Below are 25094 nucleotides of genomic sequence, written 5' to 3'. Positions count from 1 at the left end.
ACACACACACACGCACCTGATGAAACCTGAAAACAGCAGCAGAAACACTCCAGTGGAAATCATCAGGTCATCCATTCAAATAAAAAACACTTTATTAAACAGTGGGCAATTCAAAAATAATCATATTACTCAATTTTAATGGAATTATTGAGTCATTAACAAATAACTTTTCTTCAAATACTGCTGGGTTGCTGGTTTACTTCCACCCTGAGATCAGTAAACTCTTAATCTTTATTAACGCACTATAATTTATCCATTGATTATGTTTTGCTTCATTGATCCAAATGTACAATGCAACTAAAGTTATCGATTAAATGCGGTGAAGTAAGACGTTTTTGTAATATGCAGTTACTTTCATAATCAAAAACACTTTTAAGGTTTTTCTTTAAGAGAAACTTTTTAAAAATCGGTAGGTTTCGTTCTCAAAAATTTCAAAAATGAAAAGATTTGACGGATTCCTAACTTGTTAACTGCATATTTTGTTTTTAACCATTTGTAAAACAGTTTTTCTTTATTTTTTCAAGCAAAATGATAAAATATTTGAAAGTTTTAGCCTCAAAAATATAAAGATTGGACACATGTCTTTCTTAAAAACCTGCATATTTTGGGGATTTTAAGTGTTTACTAAACAGATTTAGCAGTTCCAGGGTTTTTTTTCAGCCTAGAAAATGTAACGACTGGATGCATTTCTGTCTCATGAACTGCATATTTTGGGGAGTTTTAGTGTTCAACAAACTGATTTTGCCCTTTCAGTATTTTTTTCCCCCAGTTAAAATTATAAAATATTTGGAGATGTAAGCATCAAAAACATGGGGATTTGACACATTTCTTTCTTGTAAAACTGCATATTTTGGTGCATGTCAAACAGTTTCCTTCCAAGCAAAATGATCAAATATTTTCAGGTTTCAGCAACAAACATTTTTTAAGATTTGATGCATTTCTTTATCAAAAACCTGCATATTTTGAGGCTTTTAACAGTTTAAGTAAAACAAAGACATTTAAAGAAATGTTCCACTATTTCCAAACAATGTATGAACTAAGTAATTAATTAAATGGAGAAAGTTCAATAACCAGAGTAAAATAGAAAATATCCAAATATGGAGACGCTCTAGTAAAATCCCATTGTTTTTTTTACTTTAAAGTAGATTTAAGACAACAGTTTTGTTTTTGTTTTCCATAAAAGTCATTTTTATTCTTTAAATACACAAGCTATTCAGAAACCGGTTGTGACTTCAGGGGTCACAGAAATAAAGCTAGTGTTATGAATAAATAGATGATCCGCACGAAAACAACACTTCGAAAAGCATAAAAGTTGTTTTAAATCGCCTCCCATTAAATATGACTGCCCTGATAGAAAACATGGACTCATCCCGTTTCCACGATCCAAAGTCCAGGAATGAAAAAGAAAACAAAAAAACGTGTACTTTGTCTTGATCGATACGTTTTCCAGAGAAAACCTCGGCCTGCAGCTTCGAGGTTATTTGCACTGCAGGTGAAACATGAACACTTTTCGCCGCCTTTGTTTGTTTTGTGTTGAAAATTAAAAGTCGGATTTCTTCCTTCAAACGAAACAAAATAAATATTTAAACTCCCTTCGATCTGCTGGTGGCGCTGCAGGAAAAGATCGGCGAAATATGGTGGTTTCAGTTAAATGTAAATACATTTTTTTGTATTAAAGGTCCCATGTTGTATTATATAAGATTTCATTTTGGAATATAAAGCAGCTTCAGGTGCTTTAAATACTGTTAAAGTGACGAAACTAACATTCAGACCACGGAGAAATCCACACAACAACTGTGCCGTTTCCCAAAGTTTGTGATGTCACAAACTCACGACGATGTCATATGTCTGACCTTTTAAGGGGAAGAAAACCCAAAGCGGTCAGTGAGTTGCGGCGCTAGCAAGCTAAAAAGACTGAAGAATACCTGTGGTTGGCCTGGGTGAGTGTCACTCAAAGAAAGAGTCAGCCAATCAGAAGACAGGGCGGTTCTTAAAGGGACAGACACCAAAACAAAAATTTGCAGGTGGGGGCTTAAAACAACAAAAATATCTTATTGATATCAACACTACCAATGAGACGCGAGAAAAGTAATATATGGGACCTTTAAAATAAAAACTACAATCTTTCAACAATAAACTAACATTTTTTACTTAACATCAACAAACAGCTGCCAGACTCTAAACATACCCAGAAACTGCTCGATTGGATATTTTATAATCTGTATCATGATTAATCTTGAAATATTAACTGAATTCTCCAAATTACCAATTTATTCTCAAATTGCAAAACAAATCTCCCACCTTTCATTTCTTTTCCTAAATACTTGGTCGTAGTGTTCAACGAGTCCAATTCAGTTCGGGTCAAAAGTTAACTACTTTTTTCTTTAAGAACATATTTCCTGTTGAAAATAAGTCATCTATAAATGTAAATTTTCGAGGAGACAGGTTTGTAAAATGCAAATTTCACGTCAGTCCGTCCATCAGCTGTTGAGCTATTTCTTCCTGACAGTCACAGTCGGCCGCACCGCCAGCGAGGACGTCGGTAATCGGGTGACCTTTTTCCACTGTTGACTAAACACGACTTGTGGGACCGGAAAGTCAGCTAAAAAAAAATGACGACACAACAGTTTCAGTGGCAGAACTTCCTGCTGGTTGCACTTTCAAACAGAAATAAGAAGACTGGAAAATAAAGATGAAGGTTTACATGTCAGAAAAATTGATACTTGCTTTGTACGATGGTGAAAAGATGTTTTTTTTTAATTTTTTTATCAGATTCTATAAGTGAGATTTATCACTGAGCGGTGGATAATAAATATCAAAAGTCTTGACTTTAAAATATCTATCAGTAAGTACATGATTTGTAGCTGATGGTTGCCGTTTCCTGCCGTCTTCAGACTTTGAAATCAAAGCACTTTATACATTCTTGAGATCAGATATTTTCCACTTTTTTGAAGAAACACATTTCTGGAATTTATAGATCTTCTTTTTTTTTTTTTTTTAAGTTGCTACACAAACAGCAAAATGAATGTAGCCTACTTCCTATCAAAAATATGAACTCTTAAATTCTTTTTTTCTTTTACCAGTGTTTCAAAAGATAACTCTTCAATACACAAAAAAAGCAAAAAGGTTCGATACAGTCTCTACGCCCAGACTCGAAACATAACCGTAAAATGTTTAATCGACAAATTGGGAGCTTTGATTTCTTGAGATACATTTTTTTCATCTAACTCCAAAACGCCAAACTTTTCCACTTTAAATGAAAAATAAAAACGAGTTTTGAGATAACTTAAAACGGCTTTCGGCGGTTGTGCAAAATCTGAAACACTGAAGCTAAATACTTTCAAAGAAAAGAAATCATCGGGTTTTAAGGTCGAGACGGTCAGAAAGGGAAACGGCTGCTCGGGCAGAAGGGTCTCGACAGAGATCGAAGGTGCCAAGATGCATTTCAAAATGTCGGTTTTACAGGCGATTCAACGGTTCGCTTCACCTGAAAAAAAAAAAATAAATAAAAATAAACATCGCAGCCAGGAGCGACGTCTTCTTTCCTTCTCCGTCCCGTTTTTCCCCGTGAAAATGGAGGAAGCCTTCAGTTGACGTAAAGGTCGACAAGAGCAACACAAAATTAAAAACCTGAATGAAATTGAAGCTGCGAGAGGAGCCGCGCCGGTCAGATCGTTGACGTTCCTGCTTTAAACTCCAGTCGGCTTTTAGTTTTGAATCCGGACGTTGAATCCGTCGTCGAACGGCCGAAGATAAACGCGTCGTTTTCAGCTCAATCGTTTGTGAACGAAGAGGAAGTTCCAGCTGAAGGCGACTCGCACACTCACCGGGGCCTTCGTGCAGGGAAAAAACCGTTCGTACGAACAGACCCGTTTCTACGGCGACCGCTCGTAATACCTGCAGGAAGGCGAGAAAACTGCTGCACCGGATTCAAAATCAATATAAATCTGAATTGATCAATTCTGTTATTCATCATCGCTCGGCAATTTAAACTGACGTACGACGTAATCATTTTTAAGCTGCTTTTTAAGCGCCGTTGGCCCGAGAGGTCGGCTATATTTCCTCTGTATTGTTGCTGTGATTTGAAAAGAACGCGAACGACGTGGATAAAATCGATCCGAATGCAGATTGATGCGAGACGTTTGTGGGAATCATCGGGTTTAACGTGGAGCGGTTTTTTTTTCCCGGGGGGGTGGGGGGGGGGGGGATGGCCGACGGCTGATGGTAGCTCGTTTAAAAAAAAAAAAAAAAAAATCTCAACAAATACTGATGTTTGGTCGCGGAGATTCGTACAAGTAGCATTAAGTTTCAGCACCCAAAAAAATACATGGTTCAGATAGGAAAAAGATAGCGGTCGAGGTTCAAACGAGTTTTTTTTTATAATTAAGGTTTTTTTTTAACTTTTTTTTATAAGTAACGTTACGTACTTATAACTAATGTTATTTCCCAAAAAAAAAAAAAAAATCAACGTCGACTTTCGCTCTGAGTCGTTGGGATTGTTTCCAGGCGCTGCCCCCTGCTGGGCGTAGACTCGGCGAGTTTATTTTGAAACCATCGGAAAACAGCCCTTAACCAATCGGGATCGGGAAAACTCGTCCGTCGGTGCTGTGAGTGACGGGCGGGCGGAGCCGGTCGAGCACGACTCAGGAGATGCACCTCCGACGTCTCGATCCTCGACCCGGATCTTCATCTCCGCTGCGGACTGCTGCTCTAATGACAACAGCGGTACACATTTTTCTAATTCCCGTGCCACGACGGCTCGAGCTGCTTGACGTGTCGTATTTTTTTGTCTGCCGACTTCTGGCAGCGGGTTTTATGTCGAGGAACCCGAACCGTTCCTGCAGGAGGCTCCGTGTTTCCCTCTGAAGCGTCATCGCAAACCGGCGGTGTGAAATGAGAGCGCAGAACCAGGACGGGACGAGGGAGTCCTCCTCCCCCCTGCTATGTACATATGTGTGTGTGTGCGCGTGTGTGTGTGTGTGTGCGCGTGAAGTGGCTAAAGAGCAGCACCTGATTCACCTCCATTGTTTTAATATCACGGTTTCAGTCAGTCAGCCCATATTAAAATATAATAAATACATCCAAACGAAAAGACATTTCGAGAGCGTCTGTGGGAAACATTCACTGAGGAGCTCCGGCGGGGAGCCTGCAAGGCAGAGCGGAGGGATGAAGGTTTTGGTGCTCCTTTGTTTTAGTGTTTTGTTTTTTCTTTTTTTTTTTTGGCTTCTCGTGTTAAAAAGCAGCTTCGGCGAGCACGAAACACTCCAACCAGTCTACGTCCGGCTAACGCCCCCCCCCCCCCCCCCACACACACACACCTCCGCCGCCAACTCCCGCGCGTCCAGATGTGCGCGAGCAGCTGTTAGCGTTAGCACGTCCTTGCCGCCGACCGCCTGCTTCCTGCGCCTCCTCCTCCTCCCGCCCCCCTTCTCTCTCTTCTCCCCCCCCCACCCCCCCCTCGTTTTCATCGGTCGGTACTCTGAGCGTGTTTCGCCGCGCGTTAGATGCCGTGTGTGATGTAGAAGATGAACTCCATGTCCATGGCGGTCTGCGGGACACAGGCGCTGCCGCCGTGGATGACGGGGATCAGGGCGCTGTCCATCTCGTTCATGTAGCGCTGGGGGAGGAGCCTGCCTCCGCAGCCCGCCTGGTACTCCACCTGGGACAACAAACACGGGGGGAGGGAGGGGGGACAAAAAAAACAAACAACTTAACATGCATTTTTTTTTTTTTTTTTTAATCCGGGGCCAATGCCTTCGTATTCTAAAGTGTCGTAAAGTTTCGAACGCGATATCTCAAGAACGCCTCGAGGGAATGTCTTCCAACTTGGCAAAAACGTTGACTTGGCCGTCAAAGGTCAAAGGTCCACCATGAGTTCAAATCCATTTCCCCACATTGAGCCACGGCGAACAGATTAAAATTTGGTGGCCGAAGGTCAGAGTTCAAGCTCAAGAACGCTTTGATGGAATTCCGTTAAAACTTCACAAAAACACTCATATTTAGTACCAAGGATGAACTGATAGCCAAAGGTCAAGGGTCACGGTCCCATCACATTGGCCTACGCTGGTGAATGCGATATTTTCAGGAACGTCCGGCGGGAATCCCTTCAAATTTGTCACAAATGTTCAACTGAACTTAAGGATGAACTGTGATTTTTGGCGGACAAAGGTCGAAGGTCACTGGAAGTTCACAGCCGTTTCCCACTGTAAACAGGATGCATCGGGAACAATGTGAGGAAATCTCTACACACGTGGCACAGACATGCAGAAAGATCAAACGCTGCAGCTCGATTGGTTCGCGGAGGCGGGGAATTTACGGTCAGAAATAAAAACCGAAGCGTTCACCATGTCGGCCTGCGTGGAGATGCGGAGCGACAGCGAGTTGATGCCGCTGGAGCCGAGGACGGCGAGGTGAGGCGTCAGAGCGCTGCAGGTGGCCAGCGCCATCTCCTTCTGAAACACGCTGCAGGACGACAGCACCGACGGCAGGCTGCAGTCCGGAGACTTCGGCTGGTAGAACACCTGCGGAGGAGTTCGGCTCGGGTCAAACATCTGGACACCGGAGACTCGTCACGCGGAGACGCGGGCCGAGAGGTTCAAACTCACCTCCGTGCAGGCGATGCTGCGTCCGTCCGACTCGAACTCGGTGTCCTGCTGCATCCTCACACTGCGGACTCCGTCCAGAGGTCTCCCGTCCACCCCGCTGGTTTTACTGAGGGACAACACGACGGACACCAAAATCCCGTTAGAGACACGTTTCAGTTTGAGCTGCTGATTAACGATCGTTTTCAAGGTTTTCATCACCGTAACAAACCTCTACCTGCAGCAGAGGGACGAGGACAGAGGACAGGAGGAAGGATAGGAGGAAGGACAGAGGACATGAGGCATGAGGGAGGACGGAGGACAGGAGAAAAGACAGATGGAAAGATTAGAGGACATGAGGAAGGACGGAGGGCAGGAGGAAGGATAGGAGGACAGACAGAGGACATGAGGCATGAGGAAAGACAGTGGACAGGAGGAAGGACAGAGGACAGGAGAAAGGACAGATGGAAAGATAGAGGACATGAGGAAGGACAGAGGACAGGAGGAAGGTCTCGCTGCACAAACTTAAACACAATAACCGGAGCGTCCGTGTAAACAGAGTGTGTGTGTGTGTGTGTGTGTGTGTGTGTGTGTGTGTGTGTGTGTGTGTGTGTGTGTGTGTGTGTGCGTGTGCGTGTGCGCGTGTGCGCGTTACCCTGCGTTGAGCGGTGAACTCCACTCCACCCAGCGGACCGTGACGTTCTCTCGGACTTCTCCGCCGTCGTTCCTCCCACACGGGATGTGGAAGTCGGTCTGCTCCCTGAGGGCGGAGCGCAGAGACTCCATCGTCTCTGGAGGGATTTGCACCATCAACCCGTCTGATAAAAACAGAGGAGCGAACACGACGTTTTGGGGTTTTTTTTTTTTGGTTTTTTTAATCTCCTTCCTCGACGCTGTCGGGAGGAAATGCGAAACCAACAAACATCGACGTTACCTTCCACGATGCTGGACTTGGCGATGAAGCCGGAGGAGGCCTTCAGGGCTCCGTTGAACACAACGAAACTGGCGCCCGTCACTGAGAGACAACACGCACGCACGCACACGCACACGCACACACACACACCAGCATCAGCATCGGGACACGAACACCACCGGACCGTGGAGGAGCCGCGGGGGACTCTCACCTGTGCGGGTCTTCCCCGGCATGCTGCTGGCCTGCGTCTGGTAGTTTCCCTCCTCGTTCTGGAAGCACACCAGGTGGGAGTCGGCCGCCGAGCTGAAGCTCGCTCCGACGCTGATGACGTGCTCGTTGGACGAGTTCACCACCTTCTGCATCTGTTAAAAAAAAACAAAAAAAAAAACACGGAACCGGTTACCAGCGGTGACGTCGCCCGTTGGTTTGTGAACGTTATGAAGCCTCCAGTTCGGATTCTGTCCGTCACCATTTTGCTGGTTCGGAGCAGGAAGTGCCCGTATTTGGACGAGCTGGGGGAGGAGCCAGCGGTGGATCTGATCGATCCGATCAGAAACCTGACGATACCACGTCCCGCCCACCGATAGCTGTAACCTGACTGCGCCACAGGCCTGTCAATCAAACAGACACGCCCTCCAAAAACACATCTTTTTGAAGCTCATTTTCTAATTAATGGCGGATTATTTTAAGAAGGACCTCCGGAAAACTAATAAGAAGGAGCGACTTCAGCGAACGACACCGAGATAACTGGAGGAGACATTTTTATTGAATGAGAATTTTAATGTAGTTGAATGGGAGTTTATGAAACCGACCTCGGTGGTATTGCAGCTTAAGGCCTCACTTCTCTAATGCGGAAGCTACGTCCGCTACTGAGCAGCATCGATCTTCTCGAACTCTTGGAAAGAATATGAGTTTACGGTCCTGGATGGTTCCTTCAAAAGCTTTCTCACCTCATTGAAGCTGCTTTTGGGAATGTCGATGTAGCTGTGGCCCATCTCCATGTGGATCCTCAGGCCCTCCACGGCCGACAGGCTGTACTGGTAGTTCCTCAGGTCCTGCAGGAGGAACGCAGTTCGTAGGTACTGTGGCGACGAATCTAAAACTAATTTCATGTTAATGGTGTCCAAACAATGTGTTAGTGCTCTCGTTTGTACTTGGAATTCACGGATTTTGCTGCGCAAACTCCTCATAAAATACGACCAAGGTGAGTTTTCATCCAAACCTACAAAAACACGTCATCCAGAGTCGGCTCTCGTCACCCGACGTCTCTTCTGACAATCCTACATCGACGGCAACAGTGAAGCGAAGGAAGTTGAGACTTTTCATCCAAACCAAACGGTTGAAATGAATAACTCCATGTCGGCGACACAAACGTTAACGTTTAACAAGTGTTAAAAAAAAAAAAAAAAAAAAAAAAAAAAAGATTTGTTCCCCGGACGTCCTAAAAAAACATCCCGACAGAAGGACTTTTCCCGAAGACGACGAGACGCTCTGGTTATAATGGAGCTCGGTCGGTTAGCACATCGCTAATGTGAGTAAATATTTCACTGGTAGTTTGCACACTTTCATTCATTCGTCATGGGTTTAAATGACATGTGGATGGAAGCTGCTCAACAGAAACACTTCAGTCTTTAGTTCTGTTCGGGGAATAACCTGATCGTCCGACTGATTCATTAAGAGTGAGGCTGCAGTGGGATTTAAAAAAAAAACAAAAACGAAAAAACACGAGTATGTGGTTTAAGGTTGAGTGACAGTTACAGCAGCGTCCTCTGGTACTTACAGCCAATAGGTTCATGATGGTGTGTCCCGTCTCCCGATACACGGAGTCACGAAAACGGACACTTATCAGCATCGTGGGATAAACTGAAAGAGAGAAAAGATATTTTCTATTATGTACATAAACCGTAAAAAACATGAAACAGTCCTCTGCAGCAAACTACACAAAGTTTTGTTAAAAAAAAACAACAAAAAAAAACGTTTTGTTTTTTTAAAGCATTAATACCTCCCAGATGTTTCTTCTCAACTAATTGTATTGATTACTCTGTTGATTATTTTCTCCATTAATTGTTTGGTCAATAAAATGACAGAAAATACCGAAAACCCACCCTTTTTGCAAAACTACATGTTTTGTGTAATTATCGGTACAAAAACAAAAATGTTTAATTTACCGTCATGTTTAATGAAAAAAAAAAAAAGGAAGCTAATCTTCATAACTGAGAAGATGGAACCAGATCGTTTTGAGTATTTTTGTTTAATAAACTGCTTAAACTATTAATCAATTATCCAGTTAATTAACTGAACAATCGTCTTAGTGATGATAGTTTTGGACAAATATGAGGTGCAATCAAAAAGTCTGTTCCTGTTGAACGCAGCTCAGCGATGCGCCGACATACTTCCTCGTGAAGGTCGCTGCTTCCTGCTGCTCCGTGTGCGTCGCCGCGCTGCGTTCAACGGAAACACACTCCGAACGTACTGATGTGCAGAAAACACCTGTTGAATTCGTGCTTTAAATAACTTCCAATAAATAATTTTTGCGACACGGAGAGGAACGACGGGGAACTACGCACTGCTGTATTCGGCTCCGAGCCGCAGCAGCAGTCTGAGCGGAAAGACTTTGGCCCAGGGAACCTCCAGTTTCTGGATGAGCAGGCCGAACAGGAAGGGCTGCGGGGGGAGAGTGAGGTCGTCGAGAGGCTGACAGGTGGGAGAGAAGAAGAGCATCCCGGCGTGATCCTTACTGCCCAGGAAACTGCTGGTGAACGTCACGTTGTCCAGCTCCGCCAGGAACTTCCCTGGAACAGAACATGATGAGTCCGTCATCTCCAGGAGTAAAAAAAAAAAACCAACAATAACAAAAAAATGTTGTTACTACGGGAAGAGAAACGACCTGCGGGAGGTGCCTACCTTTCTGGGCGTCTTGGTAAATGCTGAGATAAAGCGTGAAGAGGTCCCTCGGGAGGGTTTTTTCTTCTGGCAAACACTCCAACAGGAAGACCACCTCTTTCTGACCCAGAGCCTGCAGCCCGTTGGAGCCGAAGCACCAGCACTGCCGGCCGGAGTCTGGCACAGACAACGAAAACACAAAAGGAGTCAACGGGAGGACGTGTGCGCGTTTAAAGCGGCTAAACACGTCTGCTGATTTCAGATATATTCGACTCACGTGTGACCAGTTTGACGTTGACGAGCAGGTTGGCGTTCAGGACGAACGTCAGAGGACGCGGTCCTCCCTCCTCCAGCAGGTGCAGAATCTGGCAGGGGGCGGGGCTTTCCTCGACCAAAACATCTACACAGAAAACACAGAAGAGAAAGCATCGAAGTTTGTTCAATACAAAATATAAAAAATTTCTGGTATTTTATTTGCAGTATTCATCTTTGTAAGTACATATTTTTGTGGTTTGAAGCAACAAAAAAAACATCAGGATAGTTTTACTTTCTGAAGCTTCTCTGCAGCTCTAACTAGAACAGGCTGTTCTGTGCCTGCGCCTTTAAGAAGGACGTTCTCTTCTGATTGGCTGACTCCTTTTTGAGTGACACGCGTCCCGTCCAATCACAGGTTTTCTACTTGTCTTGTCGCTTTCTAGCTCCCCAAACAGAACGACCCCGTGTTGTTTTCTACCACTTAAAGGGTCGGACAGTGGGCCATCATTGTGAGTTTGTGACATCACAAACTCGGGGAAGTCCAAACGACACATTCGCTGAATAAAATCTGGGAAGATTTCTCCGTGGACTGAATGTTTTGGCACTTTCACAGTACTTAAAGTCCCTCAATCTGCTTCATAATTTAAAAAAAGAAAAGGAAATATGAATTTATAGAATGAGGGACCTTTAACAGGAAAGAGAAATTGGATGTTTTTGCTCTTCTAAGCATTTAAAAATGAGATTATAACCGAACAGTGACATTTTACCCCCCCCCCCCCCCCCCCCCCCCCCGAAAAAAAAAACAAAAAACACTTGTCGGACACGCACCTCCTCCATCGTCCTCTCCGGTGGTGATGAGCAGCGGCGGCAGCTCGTCCTCGTTGTCAGGCAGCAGACTGGGAACCCTCGTCACCGAAGACCCGATCCCGGAGAGCAGCCCGTAATCCCAGGGTCCAGACAGCGGAGGCCGGACCACCTCTGCGGCCCCGGAGGCCTCGAGGACGGGCGACGAGCCGCCGACCTCCGACCCCGCTGAGCCGGGCTGGAACGAGAGGGCGACGGATTTCAACCGTACAGCATTTTAAAATCCCCCCCCTCCCCCCCCGAGAAGAAACTACTCTCTTCAAAATAAACGGGAGCCGACGGTCTTACTGTCGTCTCGTCCGAGGTGACGGCGCTGAACTCCTGGGAGCTCCGGCGGCTCGTCACCGACAGCCTGGTGGTGTCCGCCACCTCCCCGTTGGGCAGGATGCCATCTGCAAACCACACGCGCTTCTGTTCCCGAGGACAGCCTGGAGAAGAAACACAAAAAAAACACACGAAAAAACACACAGGAGGGGGGGGGGAACAAAAAAACAAATCTTCTCAAGGACACAGCTCAGGAAAAACGGACTAACAGCAAAACTACAGACGGGATAAAGGAGGCCTCGTACTGTCGTTGTTTGGGTGTTTGAGAACAGACACGGGCACCATGACGGTCGGCGGCGGAGAGTTGAGCGTGCCGGCGGCTCGAGCCTGCTGCAGAGGGGGGATGGTGCTGCAGTACTCAGAGGGGACGTTGGGATTCGGGCTGGGACCCGTAGGACTCATCATCCGCTCCAGGGCCTGAGCTGCAAGGAGAACGGTGTCATCAGAGGCGTGTTCTGAATCACGTCTGATTTATCACAAAGCGAAGTTCTCTCCGCTGGACTGATGTTTTATGTGCAGACGTTAACGGTCCCTGGATGATGAATCCTCAGTGACTCTGGTGACTTTTTATTTTATTTATTTATATTTTAATCAGCACCACCCGGTTTGTGGGTTTTAGTGAAAAGCCCCAGAAGTGTCGACCGATCGCGATTGCCACCCGCCGGTTCGTGAGGTGCCGTTTTGAAGCCTCCGGTCTGGCATTTTAACCGCCATCTTGGTTTTTTGGGATGTTTATTTTCCTTAGGATATATTACAATAACTTTTGGAACTTTTCATTATCAGGTCAACAATTTAATTTGGCCGATAATTTGATTAAAAACCAAATTGGTCCAAAACAAAAATGGGACTCCCCAATGGCATCGGTTGTGCCGAGTGCTTACTGTTAGTTAGCAAATATTAGCGTGCTAACATGCTAAGCTAAGAAGGTAACGTTGACGTCCTCTTGAATCATCTGTAGAAATGAACTCGACTGGAAAAGCTGTCCCGTGTGATTGTGGCCAGCGCAGCTGAACTGCAGGTAAGTAGGACAGATTTGCTGCAGACTGAACTGATTTCTAGAAAGCAGCTGTTTACTGAATAAAGACTCAGGCCGTCTACCGTCAACGCTGGTTTCGCCAAAGAGTCCTCTGGGTTCAGGTTGTTGTTGTTTTTTTGTCGACCTCGTCTGTAATTTCTGACATCAGACCCGCAGCTGTGAAAGAGGCCCCTCCCCCTCGCACAGTTCACTGATCCACCCGCAGCGCAGAGCCCGACCCTCTCAAACCCGCTGGAATAATTCAATGATTTGAGCCTGAATTGACGCGATCGGGTCGAGTCTGACGGTTCAGGTTGGGAATTACAAACTCGAGCGTTCAGACATTTACAGAGCGTGAAATACATTTCTAACAAACGGAGCATTATTGTCTCATTTTTCTAAATATATTGTTGCTCACGTTTCCTTACGTGTTTGTAAGTGTATTTCCTTGTTTAGGCTTTTTGAATAGAGTTTGTGTTTATTTGCATGTAGAGCGAGGAAGTGAGACGTACTTACGCGCCGTCAAATTGTGGTCGAATCGCCTGGGATGCATGTTAATGTGTGAACGGCCTCAAAGAGTGACAGTCTCTTTGATTTGTTTACTATTTAAAGAATCACATGTGATTAAACCAAAATGTATATAGTTAAAAAAAAATAATAATTTTTTTTTTTTTTTTTAATTCCCACAGTTGAGGACCAGGTAAATGTAAACCAAGACACTTTTGTGATTTTTGTTTTAAGACTGAACAAGAAAAGTTTGGAAGCTGTTTGAATTCTTGGATTGATTATTCATCCTTATTTAGAACAGATTTCACGTCATCCATAATGGTTCTTTTAGCTTCTCCTTTGTTCAAAGTTCATATTTAAACAAATTTTTTTATACGTATTATTATTTACACAGTGTGTACGTTTAGCCTATTTTACTATATTATTTTCCCTTTTCACCTTTGTTAAAATGGGAACATCATGTAAGCATGTTTTACAAAATAATACGTTTCAGTTTTGTTCCAAATAAAAATGTAAAAAAATTTTTAAAAAAAGGAAACGGGTCCGATGATAGACGGTTTGTTTTTGTGTTCTGTCTGTCTGAATAATCTCCTGCGCAAACTGGTGGAGAGTTAAACTGATGCACATTGTTGCTTCTGCTGGACGGATGATGTCGGGCCAACATGTCAGCCATAACAACATGAAAATTTGATGACGTGAGCAGCTGTGAGGTTGTTTTTGAAATAGAATTTCTGCCCTCTGGTGGTTATAAAAGGTAAATGCAGCAGTACCGAAGTGGTACTTGAGGTCAGTTTCTTGGAGCAGTGATGTCTCGGTCCCTTCGGTCCAGCATACAAACACCTTGTCGCATCAGATTCAAATCAGACATCGGGTACGAATTAGCGCCGACACGGCGATCAATGAGTTTACGCCGACTTCCTTTTAATCCCGAATCAGCTGAGCAGGAGGATAATATTTTGTGCAGAGTGATCAGCTGTCAAATCAGATTAATTAAGAGGCTGAACAAAGCACGAGCGTGACCCCCCCCCCGCCCCCCCATACTCCCCCCTCCTCCCCCAGCTCGAAACGACAGTGAACCGTTCTGTTGGCGGTGACCACACGCAGAGAGAGTGACTGTGATTTAACTTGGGAGTCACTTAGAGGCTCGATGCTGCAGTAGATTACCAGAGCTGGATTTTCTTTAAAAAAAAAAAAAAAAAAAAAAAAAAAAAAAAAAGGAGGGGGGGGCCGGGGGGAGACTTTTGTTTTCTGTGGTTCAGTCACAGTCTTGGAAACTTAAGGTTTGAATCAAAGCTGCAGTTCATTATTTAATGGTCCACACGGTGCAGATGGATGAAGGACAGACGGGAGCTGCTCTCTCGACGCCTTCTGCTCGCGCTCCCAGAAAGTGCTGACGCAGCGCGCGTCTACATTATATTGATTAAGCGTCACGGGGCTCCATCGACCGGCCGTGCGCCGCCGCCGACAACGACACTCACAAAAAAAAAAAAAGAGGAAAAAAAAAAAAAAGAAAAGAATAACACATGGAGAAGCGGAGGCGTCATTCAGACTCTCGTTCGTGGAAGAAAAGTCAAACGGCGTCGCTACACGCCGAGTTCTTTCACCTTGTTGTGCACAGAAAGGATGACGTGGCAAAAAAAAAAAAAAAGAAAAGAAAAAAGTCAACCAGGACTTGAGGCTAATGAGCAAAAAAATTTAAAAAAAATACAACATTAGTGACCTCGTTTTCAGCGCAGCACTAAAACACACCAATGTTCCCGTTTAAACTCGAGTCGCTTTTGAAAATATCTGCACAGAATATAAACACCACCACAACAACCACAACAACAACAACAACAACAACAACAACAGCAGCAGCAGGACGGAGTTCCAAACAGTCTGTTTTTCGAAGTGATCTTACCTCGTCATCATCCCCTCTAATAAAACTCAACCAGTCCACATCATCACAGCTCTGACTTCACACCAGCGGCTGCTCCTTGTTATCTGCTAGCCGCGTGCAGGAAGCATCACATGTGCCTCAACACACTGATGTGAGAGGAGGAGAAGAGGAAGAGGAAGAGGAGGAGGAGGAGGAGGTGACGGAGACGAGAGAGAAGGAGGAGGAAGATCGCCGCTCGAGCATCCGCAAGCCACAGAAGTGGATCACCTCTTTCTTCTTAATTTAGACGCCGTGTGAGCGTCACATGTCTGCAGCATTAGGCGGGTCTTGAACCGTGCACGCACACGCACACACACACACACACACACACACACACACACGCACGCACACACACATGCACGCACACACAAACACACACGCGCGCACACGCACGCACGCACACACAAAATCAAGGACGAACGGCAGCACCCTGCTATAACTGTCCTCCGTCCTCTCCGTCCTCTCCGTCCACCTCCCCCCTACCCCCCTTCCCCCTCCCCCCACACAATCCCCCCCCCCTCCACCTCTGGCTCTGCTCTCCGTCTCCTTGCTGCAGTCTTTAACTACCAAAAAGGTGCCTTTTATCATTGGAGCATCACACCTGGTTTTAAATCGGCTTTGTTTTTTTGTATCTGTGTTGTTTAACTTTGAGTAAAGAAACGTTTTTATATATATATATATATATATATATATATACGTTTGAATCTTTAATGGTTGAGAAAGAAAGAAAGAAAGAAAAAAAAAAAAAAAACTCCCAAGCTGCTTCGTACGGGACGTTTTCAGGCCTGAAATATTTATCGACTGCAGAATGAAAATGTTATTAAGTTTTAATGTCAGCCTATTTTAAGTTGTAGAGGGGACCGGGAAAAAAACAAAAACAACTCAAGTCGATACCACCGTGTTTATATTTATACAACAGTCAAGTATAAAAGCTGGAAACTCTTATTAGTGCCTTCAGTATGAGGTTGACACGGATGACGTGTTAGCAAACATGTGGAGGAATGTAACCAAGTACATTTACTTAAGTATAAATTTAAGGTTTTTGTGCTGTTCTGTTTTGTTCCTTTTTAATTCATTTTTTTTTATTTGGAATAAAGCTGGTAAAGAAATGTAAAGAAATGTTTACATAACGTTCCCATTTAGACTTGAGGGAAACGACTAATGTCAAAAAACTAACTTGGAAGTAAACGACGTGTAAATAACAAATAAAATAGTTTCGGACAAAATAATAAAAGACCTACAAGAAGCTGAAAACTAAAATATGAACATTGAACACCGGAGTAGCTGAAAAGAAAAAAGTTTCCTCAAGTGTGGGAATTTTGGTTTTCGGCAAATTTCCATTTTCTCGTGAGAGCTTTCTCACTTATTATCGGCACAATATTGAACATATGTGTATTTTCAGGACCCTGGACAGTGTCAGGTCTAATATCGGTCCCTTTTTTTTTTTTACTAACATTGCTTTTAGAGTTTTCTCTAAAGTTTCCTGTCCAGTGAAAACCATGAATCTCCAAATTTTTTGATATATTTAAAAAAAAAAATTCTGATAAACTGAAAGATTAAATGTTCCTTTAAGGGTTGAGAAAATTCTCCTACTTTTTAAGTTAAATAAACTATATATATATATATATATATATATTAAAAAAGTAATTCACTCAAAAATTTTGTTTTAGTTAGTTAATGCTTATTACAGCATTAGTTAACACGTAATTAATAGTTAACTAGTGTGTTAAGTAATGTGCAAATTAGTACCTTAAATATCACAAACGACATGACTTAAATAATCCAATTAGTTAACTATTAATTAAGTGTTAGTTCAGGCTTATTACAGCATTAGTTAAGACTTAAAAAAAATAGTTAACTAATGTGTTGAGTTATGTTATAAACTATTAAATAATGTACAAATTAGTACCTTCATTACCGTGGATGACATTACTAAATATTAGGACATGAGCCAACTATTAAGGAAGTGTTAGCTGATGCTTATTGCCGGTGATTACGGCACACTTAAAATGTACAGCGTGACAGCTATTTCCTAAATGTGTGTTCCGAGACGTCTGTTCGCGATGTGCCTTGAGGATGAGGATGCGAGGAAGACGAGCCGCCTCCGCGGCGGAAGCTGACGGATATCCAGACGAGTGAACAGCTCGCGGGCCCGTCTTTGTGCTCGCACACGCAACCAGACCACAAAAAAGAAAAAACACCCCGAGGGCCTTACCTCTGTGGATGGCATCGAAGCAGACGACACACACCCGAGCCTCCTTGTCCAGGTACTTGAGCTTACACTTCCTGTTGCAGCACACGGCACAGTACACCTGCCGCACGGGAGGGGGGGGGGGGGAGGGAGGGAGAGAGAGAGAGAGAAAGAGAGAGGGAGAGGACGACTCAACAGATGCTACGTGGACAGCAAACGACGCGGCACGAAACGTGCTCGCGTCTCGTAAGCGGCATTAGATGACCGCCGTGAACAATAACACATCCTTGGACGGTCCTCTCTAATTGTGCTTTAATCACACCGGCCTTCAAAAGGACTCGGCTCCAGCTTCAGGACACTCGGCTCAGCAGGGAGCTGTAGAAGAGCTGGAAAAAGAACTGCTGACTCATGCTCTCTGCATCCTATGAGTCCGCGGGGGCTATATTTGGTCCGGGGCATGTAATCTGCTTTTATTTAACTATTTCGGAAACTTCCTCACAACTTCCTCTTCTTTGTGCTCTTCACATGCTATAAAAATACATTTCTTCTTCTTTTTCTTTTTTGTTTTACAATTATAAACAAAGGATATAAAACAAGAGCAGAAATGAGGCTGGTTAGATAATCTGGCATATTTATAGATGATATAAATATAACAACAAATTCAGCCAGCTGAATTGTGTTCACCTCATCTGGGTTACTTTTTTTTTTTTTTTTTTTTTGGTCTGTAAAAACAGGCTCCGCCCCCTCGGACAGTTCACCGATCCACCGCAGCGCAGAGCCCGACCCTCTCAAACCAGCTGGGATAATTCAATAATCTGAAAGTCGTGATCGGGTCGAGTCTGACGGTTCGGGCTGTGAATTACACACTCGATTGTTCAGACATTTACAAACGTGAAATTAATTTCTAAGAGGCGAAGCATTAATGTCTCCTTTTCAAGAGGTTAGGCTGGTTTAATGATCATTTCTAACTGTTTTCTGATGTTTTATAATTAATCAAAAATCAATCAATAATTTGATTGATAACAAATAATCCTTGAAGCTCTACTTTGAGCCTTTATTAATATGTACTTTGGAGCCTGCTGTGTATTTTAATTTAACTTTTTACCTTTTCTTTTGCAAATTGTGAGACTGCATCAGTCGGTTCAGGAATCTTTTGAGTCCAAAATTCAGATTCATTGAGTTTAAAAAAAAAATTCAAAATTTGAAAATTTCATTAAAAAAAAAAAAAGCAACAACGTTATTTTTACATATTAATTGATTATTTGAGGAAGTAAATGGGGAGGTTATTGTATTTCCAGGCGTGTCAGAGATGTTGGGACGGATTTTCTCACCGCAGTATGAATATAAAAAGGACTCCGTACCTTCCCGCAGGCTCGACAGTGATGCCTCCTCTTGGTGAAGGTGAACCTCTGGTAGCAGTTCATGCAGTTTGGAGCTTCGGCGTCGGGCACCCAGGCGGGCTGCCTGCTGCCCGGCTCCTCCGCTCCCTCCCTCCTCCAGTTCCCCGGCCGGTCGGCGTCGGCGGGCGGCTCTCCGGGGTACGGCGGCGGCTCCGACAGCTCGTCGTACCCAGCGCTGTACTCCTGATGCTCCTGAGTGGCGTACGTGGGGCTGGGGTGCTCCTGGGTGAGACCGGGACTCTCCTCCTCCTCCTCCTCCTCTTCCTCCTGCGCTGCACTCGGTCCCGTATGAGCCCCCTCCTCCTCCTCCTCCTCCTCCTCTCCTCCTTCCTCTCCTGCCGGTGGAGATCTTGCGGTTTGGCAGTGAAGCTGCTTCGGTCTGGCGCCTCCGTACGAAGGCGGCTGATCCGGGCTGCTGCCCTGCTGGGACTGGAAAGTGCTGCCGGCCGGACACGAGTCTTCGCGGCAGGAGTCCCGCGACGCCGGCGGCGCTCCCTCCTCGACGGACGCGCAAACTGTCCTCTCGCTCTCCGGAGTCGCCAGAACCTCCAGCTCCTCCTGCCTCCCCCGACCGCAGCTCCTCAGCTCCTCCAGGGCGCCGTTACATTCGGGCTGAGTGACATCCCCGGAGCCGCCGCAGTACGAGAGCCCCGCCCCCTGCTCTGCCTCGGTGTGCGCCTGCAGGAAGGCGTCCAGCTCCTCGTCCGTCACCAGCAGCTCCGCCTGGTCGCTCTCCGGCAGGTACTCGAAGCCAAACTCGGGAGGATCCACGGGGCTGGGTTCTGACGAGGCCGCGTCCGCGGCGGGCTCGGGAGAGACGTGCTGTCCCTCCGGAGACAGCCTGTCCCCTGCGGGTTCCTCCGAACGGGACCCGTCCACCCGGGCGTCCCTGTGAGACGACAGGAAGTCCGCCTCTGCGCTGTCTGACATGTCCGCCTCATCACGCCGCTCTTCTTCTGTGGTGTTTGGCTTCACCAGAGCTCCACACATGGACACGGCGATGGGTAAACATGACAAAGACCCCGGTTGGCTGTGTGAGGCTCCGGGAGACTCCGCCTCCTCGTTATCCGAGGCTCCGCGCGACTCCTCCTCCTTATTCGCCGTCGTACTTTCCGCCACTGGCTCCGGCTCACCGCGGTGCGAAGAGTTCTCCGCGGCGCGGTCGGAGCCAGCCTCCCCTCCGGCGTCCCTCTCCCCACCGTCAGCTGACTCAGCGGTCCTCGGTGAATCATCGGCGAGCTCGCAGCCTCGCTCGGCGACTGCAGGAAGGATGACGTCCAGCAGGCTGAGCGAGTAGCCGCCGCTCTGCCCGTGGGAGTCCAGACCCAGCAGGACGTCTCTCCCGGCGGAGCCCCCGTCCTCCTGAGTGTCTCTCCTCTGGCTCCGCCCCCCCTGCTCCTCCGCGGGGCTGTTAAAATCCACGAGCAGTGCTTCCGCTTCCTCCTCCTCCTCCTTCTCCTCCTCCTCCTCCTCCTCCTCCTCCTCCATTTGCTTCTCCACCACGTCCAGCTCTCTGAACACGTCGTGGCTGTTGGCTCGGACCAGGATGGCCGAGCTGGTGTCGTTCACGAGGTCGCACACGGGCTTCAGTGCCCGGTCCGGGCAGGGAGGGGCGGAGCTTTGGGCCGGCCTGCGGTCCACGGACGACAGCAGGTCCACGGCGGTGAGAGGCTGACCTTTGACCTCTCGGTCGTCGGGGCTGCGGTGGTGACCGCCGGAGCCGTTGGGGTCGCTGGCGGCGGAGCCATAGTGGAGGGAGTTGAGGTCCGGGAGGCTCGGCGGGCCGGTGGACGCCTCGGAGGACAAACACTGAGAGCCCAGAGAGGAGAAGGGGAATGCAGACGGCTTCAGGAACACGGGCTTACATTCAAGTTCCTCTGAAATAAAACAAAAAATAAGCAAATAAAAGTTTTTTAAAAAAAAAAATCCTAATTTAGACATTTAAAATTTGAGGCAGTGCGACCCTAACACTCTCTTTTATTTGACATCGTTTGTAGATGGGGAGATGCAATTTTAAACCATTCCTTCACCAAAAATCAACAACACTAAAAATCATGAATCAATTAAATATTAAAATAATAAAAAATAGTGATGGTTTTTCAATTTTTTTAATCCACTGACGTTTATGTTTACCTCAAAATCAGAGTCAGCTACTTTAAAAAACAGGAAGAACTATTAAAATAAACAAACTTATCTGACTTATCTATTAATTAATGTTTCAGAGGGTCCATCGGAAAACTAATAAAATAAGGAGGGAATTTATCTAATGACACCGTGGAAAACATTTTCTGACTTGAATGGGAATCTATTGGAGCCAGAGGTTTTTTTGGTTTTTTTTTTTTTTTTTGGAGCCGGCCCCTAGTGGCCCTCGGTGGTATTGCACCTTTGCATCAGTTTCACTTTTCAGACCCGGAAGCGACAAAACATTTCTATATTCGGCTGCCGACTTCGGATCGACACGCTAGTGTGGGATCAGCGTGAGCCTCAGACAACGACACAGAGGAACGTTCGCAACTTTAATCAATTTTGCTCATCGACATGCCAGTTAGCAGACACCACACTGACTCCTGCAGCAGCACGTCAACTGTTCATGCGTATTCGTCGATCAACATCCCCGATCAGAAGCTCCTGAGCGTGTTTTGCGACTGATCTTACCCGTGTTGAGCTCGAAGTCGTCGAGCAGTTTGTCCAGATCACAAACAGCTGCCTTGAAGAAGCTGTCCATGCTGGGTTGCAACCTTCGATCCCCCTCCAAGGACCTAAACGCAAACAAAAAGACTCATTTTATTTCTATTAAAAAAGACAAAGCATCACACAAAGATTCATACGTTTGTACTTTGGCTGGTCGTCAGAAAACAAAACAAAACAAAAAAAAAAACCTTCAGGAGCGAGAATGCAGGTCACCGACTTCTTGACGCATTAACTCGTAGTGACACCTTGTTGACTCATTTAAAGCGGTGAAACCAAGTCAAGCGTATTTACTACAAAACGGGTGTAAATCAACACAAATGTGACGTTTTGACACGTAAGAACAGTCAATAATCTGCATCTCAAACAGCAGTACAGTATTAAAACTGATGGAAAGATGACATCTGCATTCAAATACGACCCTAAAACATCTCCAACACGCCTGTAAACGAAGATCGATTGTATTCATCGTCACATAACGACAGACTTTATTGCTGCTCCGCCGTGATTCGTTCGAGACGAAAACGCGTCCGATTTCTGACTCTAAATCTGTATTTGGAAATTGAAAAGCTGCCAGTTGAGTTCCAGGAACTGCACACCATCGCCGGCACACAAACCAGTTTCACAGCAAGCGTTCAATCATGTGATTTATTTGGAGAATTTCTGTAGAAACGCTTGAGGTTTTTTTTTTTCTTTTTCTCTCCCACAAGCATCCGATGGGGAAGTCACGACGTTTATCGGCCCTCGTTTTAAAAGAAGTCACGCTGGAGTTTCAGATGGTTTAAAATGACCGTGAATCTACTTTTACTGAAGGGAAACATTCAAATCGTTGTTCTCGTCGCTTAATGAGAGGAAAACAATGAGACACAAATATCCTGACCTGTGCAAAAACAAACAAACAAACAAGAAAGGCCGAGTGAGATATTCCCACAAAGTTCAGCTTCAGTCTGATAATCAATAACAGGAGCCTCCAGGGTTATTAAAACCCCGCATGCACGTCCAGTTTTTTATTACTCCATTAATCCTGAAATACAGAATGAAATAAAACTCTAAGACTGTTTTAAAGACCTGAACTCTCAGAGGCTGGGAATGAAAACGGGTCAAATTCAAGGAGAGCTGATCGTTAATGCCGAAAATAAATCAGCTAAAACTTAAAGAAAAAAAATCAAACACTTTGTAAAAAAAATTATTTAAAAAAAAAAAAGCAGCTGCCTGATTAACAGAAGTCTGAAGTGGCGTCTTACTCCAGAAGTGACAAGAAGCTACTTTAAAAATAAACTTTAAATACTTATTAGAAGTGCAGCTGTGTTTTTGATGACGCGGCCATTAATAACCAGCTCGGATATAAAACGATGACTTCCACCCTTTTACATGGTACATTTCAGCTTCATGTAATCCCAACGTGTAAAACAAAGCGGGATTAAAAAGGCTTTGTTCCTGCAGCAATCAATCAGATAAACAACAGAAAACACTTGACGGGAAATGTTCATTCATTAAAAAAAAAAAAAAAAAAAGGTCAAATCTGGCTCAAATTTGATATTCTATTCTCGTTTTTCTTTAATCTATTTAAGTTAGTTTGTAATGCTGGCTTTTTTGTGTCTTAAAATGAACAGAAAAAGACAATTAATTGCAATTACCTGCGTGACAATCAATCGTCAGCTAAAATTTTCACGATCATAAAAGATTTGTTTACTTTCAGGTGACCGCATGTGACGCTTTAACAAGTTTGCGGTGACGTTACAAACATTAGAAAACGCCTCCTTTTTCCACAGTGAGGCTTCAGAAAGCCCTTCTGAGCTGCTGCTGCTGCTGCTGCTGGGTCACTCAGTCACCGGTTACCACGGAGACGAAATATTTACAGGAAGAAGGAAGTCACTCTTAAAAAAAATATATTCCTCACAGTCAGAGGTGGCGTGTAACAAAGTCCAGTTCGAACACACTCGAGCATTTCCATTTGATGCTCCTTCCACTTCAGCACATTTCAAATGGAAATACTGAAGAAGAGCACGAAGAAGAAGAAGAAGAAAAAAAAAAAGTACAAAAACGATCCAAACTGGTGCAAAAAGTAAAAAGCAAAATACCAAAATCTAGAAATATACGTGTCCATTTGCACTGACTTATGAGAACGGTAAGAACAGCTGAAGTATGGTGACATTTTGTGTACAAAAACTATACACAATCTTTATATAAAAAGTTTGTGTGGTTATAATATAATAAAAAAAAAAAAAGTACAGGTACATATAAATATTCCTGTATGCTGTATACACACACACACTGATGCTGCACTATTAACACTCTAATGATGTCATATATAATAATAATAATAATAAATCAATCAGAGGGACCAAATCGGGACTTTTACTTCAATACTTCAACTCAGCTGCTGATACTTCTGTACTTGTGTTCAAGCAGGACTTGGACACGGTTTGTACTTTTACTTTAACGCGGGATCTCGTGGTTAATCATCAGCAGCTCTCCTTTAACTTCAAAGGGGGAAGGAGGGGGGGGTGTCACATGACAGCAGGTGACGGCCAGGACGCGTCAGGTGACTTTCTAAAAGGGACGAAACGCTTTATTAACAACAGACGTCGCGTCGCTTTACGTCTCTGAAACCCAGTTCTGCTTGCTGACAACAATGTCTAAAACAAATCGTGCAACAACACCGCGAACTCAAAAAAAAAAACAACGACCGAAAGGTGCACGCACAACCTGTCGGGTCACGGATATCGTAGTAACACCACCAGACGAGCATCAATTCATTTCAACGAGGTTTTTTTTGTTGTTTTTTACCGCTCCATGTTATTTCAAATAATAATAAAAAAAAAAAAAACGTTTCCGTAAAATAAGAGAAAAAGCAGCTTGGAAATCAGATTATTTTTTTTATTTATTTTTAATGTCGGCGTGAAAGCTAACTTCTCCGCACGATTAGCGAGCGAGCTGATGAACTAGCCTCGCCGTTAGCAGGTAACGTTTAGCAGCGACGTTTTAAAAGCGCTTCACCGGGTGTCGAGGGTCAAAACCACACGACAACTTTATCAACGTTTTAAACGCCGACTCGTCAACAAACCGCGTGTTGTTTTGTCCACCGGGAATACAAGAAACAAAAACAAAAACGGAGGGGGGCTCCAAAAACAAGGCGAGGCTGTAAGTTAGCCTCGCTATGAAGCCTTTCGCTCGGCTGCAACGTTAGCTCCGTGCGGGTCCGTGTTCCGGAGCTCTTACCCGGCTCGGTTCTACTCCGCGACTCCGCTCATCTTCCGGGTTGTTTTATTTTCCTTTTTCTTTTTTCTTTTTTTTTTTTTAAAACAGGAGCAGAGGCGGTCGGTGTCGTCGTGTCATTCTCCGGCGTTGGGTTTGGGTTTGGGTTGGGGTGGGGGGGGGGGGGGGGGTACAAGTTGGGAGTTGTTTCGGGGTGGTGGAGGAGGAGGTGGAGGAGGAGGTGGAGGAGGGAGGGCAGCTGCGGCAGAGCTCAACCTTCTTGGGATTAGTTTTCCAGGAGAGGTGTAAATTCTGCACTCAGGCGGCCATCTTGGACAGACTGTGGAGGGGGGAGGG

General features: G+C 45.1%; 1 protein-coding gene across 3 annotated transcripts; it reads right to left on the bottom strand.

The window, feature by feature from the left end:
- Nucleotides 1-74: 74 nt before the first annotated feature.
- Nucleotides 75-25094, bottom strand: zfyve16 (zinc finger, FYVE domain containing 16). Of its 3 annotated transcripts, XR_011179080.1 has the most exons (19): nt 24762-25094; nt 21507-21610; nt 18813-20728; nt 17476-17572; nt 12066-12242; nt 11785-11924; nt 11461-11674; nt 10655-10777; nt 10399-10554; nt 10062-10286; nt 9275-9357; nt 8445-8549; nt 7706-7856; nt 7516-7596; nt 7237-7399; nt 6606-6711; nt 6345-6521; nt 5319-5659; nt 75-2602 (listed from the first exon to the last, which is right to left on the bottom strand). XR_011179080.1 is itself a non-coding variant. In XM_069166070.1 (18 exons), exons 2-18 carry the CDS (start codon nt 21574-21576, stop codon nt 5501-5503), a joined length of 4143 nt encoding a protein of 1380 aa, XP_069022171.1. In that variant the 5' UTR covers nt 21577-21610; nt 24762-25094; the 3' UTR covers nt 75-5500. The 3 variants fall into 3 exon arrangements, 2 of the variants coding, with proteins under 2 accessions (XP_069022171.1, XP_069022185.1); XM_069166070.1 differs by having other exon boundaries at nt 75-5659; XM_069166084.1 differs by lacking the exon at nt 12066-12242 and having other exon boundaries at nt 75-5659.

This window comes from Embiotoca jacksoni, unplaced genomic scaffold (assembly GCF_022577435.1).
Source record: "Embiotoca jacksoni isolate LCO1_2020_lvr unplaced genomic scaffold, fEmbJac1.0.p SCAF_10, whole genome shotgun sequence".
Lineage (NCBI taxonomy): Eukaryota > Metazoa > Chordata > Actinopteri > Embiotocidae > Embiotoca > Embiotoca jacksoni.
The sequence above is the reverse complement of the archived record's forward strand: the minus strand, read 5'-3'. Positions and strand labels throughout refer to the sequence as shown.

Bases quoted from the DNA above. Each gene is read 5' to 3' on its own strand.
- zfyve16 (XM_069166070.1), bottom strand. From the start codon at position 21,576: ATGGACAGCTTCTTCAAGGCAGCTGTTTGTGATCTGGACAAACTGCTC. The intron at 10,555-10,654 runs GTGAGTCGAATA...TGTCTGTGCCAG, and splicing joins CAACGTCAAACTGGTCACAC to ACTCCGGCCGGCAGTGCTGG. The intron at 7,597-7,705 runs GTGAGAGTCCCC...GTTGTCTCTCAG, and splicing joins GCCGGGGAAGACCCGCACAG to TGACGGGCGCCAGTTTCGTT.